The sequence below is a fragment of the Strongylocentrotus purpuratus genome, unplaced genomic scaffold, assembly GCF_000002235.5.
Source record: "Strongylocentrotus purpuratus isolate Spur 01 unplaced genomic scaffold, Spur_5.0 spur5_scaffold_10, whole genome shotgun sequence".
In the NCBI taxonomy this organism is placed as follows: Eukaryota; Metazoa; Echinodermata; class Echinoidea; order Camarodonta; family Strongylocentrotidae; genus Strongylocentrotus; species Strongylocentrotus purpuratus.
This window is the reverse complement of record NW_022145595.1, coordinates 23079679-23082585: the sequence shown is the minus strand read 5'-3', so window position 1 is coordinate 23082585 and position 2907 is coordinate 23079679. Positions and strand designations below refer to the sequence as shown.

Below are 2907 nucleotides of genomic sequence, written 5' to 3'. Positions count from 1 at the left end.
CTACCCCACTCTCCCTTTCTCACATCTTTTTCATGTTTTTGTGTGCAGTCTCTGTCTCTACGTATAGATAATATTGTTCTGTTCTTATCTCTGTATGTACCGTTCACTGAATATAGCCTTGATATATCAAAATAGCGCAGAATGATTAGTTAATTTCTTTGCACACATTAATTTAAGTCCTGATGATAGAGAAGAAAAATGAAAAAATGAGTAAGGCAAAAGACAGTGTGTAATTTTCATTCAATGTATGATTTACAGTTATATGATTATAACTATAACCATGATATTCATGATTACCATATATAAAGTCATGTACATGATCGTACAGCGTGTCAAGGTATTGAGGGGGCACGGTATCATGGGGGTAGGTGACGAGTGCACTGCATGGGCCCTGTCTTACAAAGAGTTATGATTGATCCAAATCAATCGCAAGTCCTCCTATCAATCGCAAGTTTCCAGTCTCCTATCTCTTATGAACATAGTTGCGATTAATATCAATCGCAAATAAGTTGCGATCATGATTGATATCAACTCTTTGTAAGATAGGGCCGTGGTCTTACTTGGTGGCATGATGAAATGCAAATTAACGAGACCATCAGTCGGGGGGGGGGGGGGGTCGTAGCGTCCTTTTGTCACGTTTTCTTCCCTCCTCACTTTTGCTCTCTTTTCCCTTTTCGGAATATTGATGAGAGCACGACCCCCCCCCCCCCCCCCCCACCTCGCGGCCCCCGTCTCTACAGATCTGCACACATAATATACAGTTATCATTCAAATAAAATGTTTGTTTTTTTTAATGTTGTCCCCATTCTTCAGCTCGTACAGACAAGACTCTTCGCATGGTGATTATCGTCCTCGTCATCTTCGTCATCTCCTGGGTGCCTTCCCTCATCAGTCGTCTTCTCAAGTACACGATGCCGATGACGGAGGGCGAGAAGGCGGCCATGGAGGTCACAGCCTGCCTCATCGCCTACGCGGGAAGCGCGCTCAATTTTGTCGTGTACGCCTTCATGAGCCGTAGATTCCAGCGCGGACTTGTCACGGTAAGATAAACGGAATGTCAAAAATCCAATCAGTTTTAAATTTACAAAATATTCCTTTGAAGATCTGTAGTATTACCTGATCTGTAGTATTATAGAACCTTGCATGAAAGGATTGCTAGTTTTGAAATTTTATTGATTTAGTTAATGTTGCTACCGTACTGTAGCAGAAGGTGAAGAAGAAAAAATAGACTGGGCCTGAGAATTTATTCATAACATCAATTACTTTCAATCCGGATTATTACAGTATTACCATAATTTCGCGGCGTTTGGACGCATTTTAGGTTGTTGCTAAATTTACAACATATTATATTATGTTATCATGAAATTTTCATTAGTTACTGTACATTTTTAATGTTTCAAATGACTTTGAAATGACATTATTGAAAAGTTCAGTAAATTCCTTAAACTTATTTAGGAAATATTATATTCTGGTAGTTCTGCGAATATAATTCAAGAAAGCAAGGATAGGCTTGTCCTATAATGACCTATATAGATGTTGGGTCTCATCATTCAAACCAATTTCTTGACTTTTCCCCTCTCACCTCAGCTTCTTGGCTGCCAACGTTATTTCAATCGCAAAGTCGACATCGACAAACCTAAGAGCGACATCGGAAAGACCTGCATCGACCTGCCCGTCATCGAAAACGACGTAGCCGACGTAGGCCCAACAATGAAGACCGTGTACACGACATGCTCTTCGAGCTCACCGAGGTCGCCAGATTTAAACGAGAAACATCTCTTATAGAATCACCGTACGACAAATGCTCTCACGATAATTTCGTCCCACGATCTATTTCTTACACGAGACGAATTGCTAAAGCCCGTTGCACAGGATGCGTCATTTGCCTGACGCAGGACTCCGTCAGTGACAGGTGCGTTCTTTAACGCGTTATGTGATGGTGACAGTGTGCAAAAGAGATTGCAAAATGAACAATGTATGCATTGCATTGAAAACTGACGCATGAGTCCGCTGCCTTTACAGGCCTGATTAGCGCAAGAAATGACGCAGTCGGAATGGCGCATCATGTAACGAGCATAACTTCAATCCTAGACTCGTCTATAACTATTTCTGTGATTTTGAGGAAGTTAAGTCCGGATGGCAAATATCGTCGGAGCGAAGGTGATATCACTTACAAAACAGTGGGTGGTCGTTGGTGTTCTTTATTGTGGCGGTGACCGGTGGTCGCTTCGTACACTAAAATTGCTTGCTGAATGCGTCACTGAATGCGTCACTGAATGCGTCACTGAATGTTGCTCGTGTTACAGCAGTATATTATGCACATAGAGTACCGATTGAGAGCAGTTCTTTTTGCAGTGCTCTAAAACATGGTTGTGATGCGACAAGGTGTATTGGACGGGATCACACCTCTGTAATGTATTTTGAAACACAAACAAAAATATTAAAGAGTTCAATTATTTGAACCTTTTCATTTAGTCGTTCGCTCAGGGTATACCATCATGATAAAGATATATATATATATATATATATATATATATATATATATATATATATATATATATACATACATAATATATGGCACACAGAGTTACGTTGAAAGTAATGTTCGCTGTGCGCCAAGACGTGCGATGGTGAGACGATGTGCGGCAGATTAACGAACTCTTCTTTGAACCATTTGAATAATCCCGTCACATTTTATGTATCGAAGGACAATAGAGACTATGTTTTTGATAGATCTATGATTTTTTTTAACCAGGGAGAGATAATGGAAATGAAATTTCAACACTGGAACTTGTTCAATTTTGTTTCGTCATTACATGTATGTGTATGTGTCACGTCAATGCAGGGAGAACTGCTGGAATGAAATAAGTCTGAGCAATAATGACCATCAATACGTTTATTGAATGT

General features: G+C 40.1%; 1 protein-coding gene across 1 annotated transcript; it reads left to right on the top strand.

The window, feature by feature from the left end:
• The first annotated feature begins 818 nt into the window (after positions 1-818).
• LOC115921745 (galanin receptor type 1-like) lies at positions 819-2487 on the top strand. Its single transcript, XM_030979812.1, has 2 exons — positions 819-1040; positions 1588-2487. The coding sequence occupies exons 1-2, from the start codon at positions 837-839 to the stop codon at positions 1783-1785; spliced, it is 402 nt and encodes a 133-aa protein (XP_030835672.1). The 5' UTR covers positions 819-836; the 3' UTR covers positions 1786-2487.
• Positions 2488-2907: the final 420 nt, after the last annotated feature.

Bases quoted from the DNA above. Each gene is read 5' to 3' on its own strand.
- LOC115921745 (XM_030979812.1), top strand. From the start codon at position 837: ATGGTGATTATCGTCCTCGTCATCTTCGTCATCTCCTGGGTGCCTTCC. The intron at 1,041-1,587 runs GTAAGATAAACG...CTCTCACCTCAG, and splicing joins TCCAGCGCGGACTTGTCACG to CTTCTTGGCTGCCAACGTTA.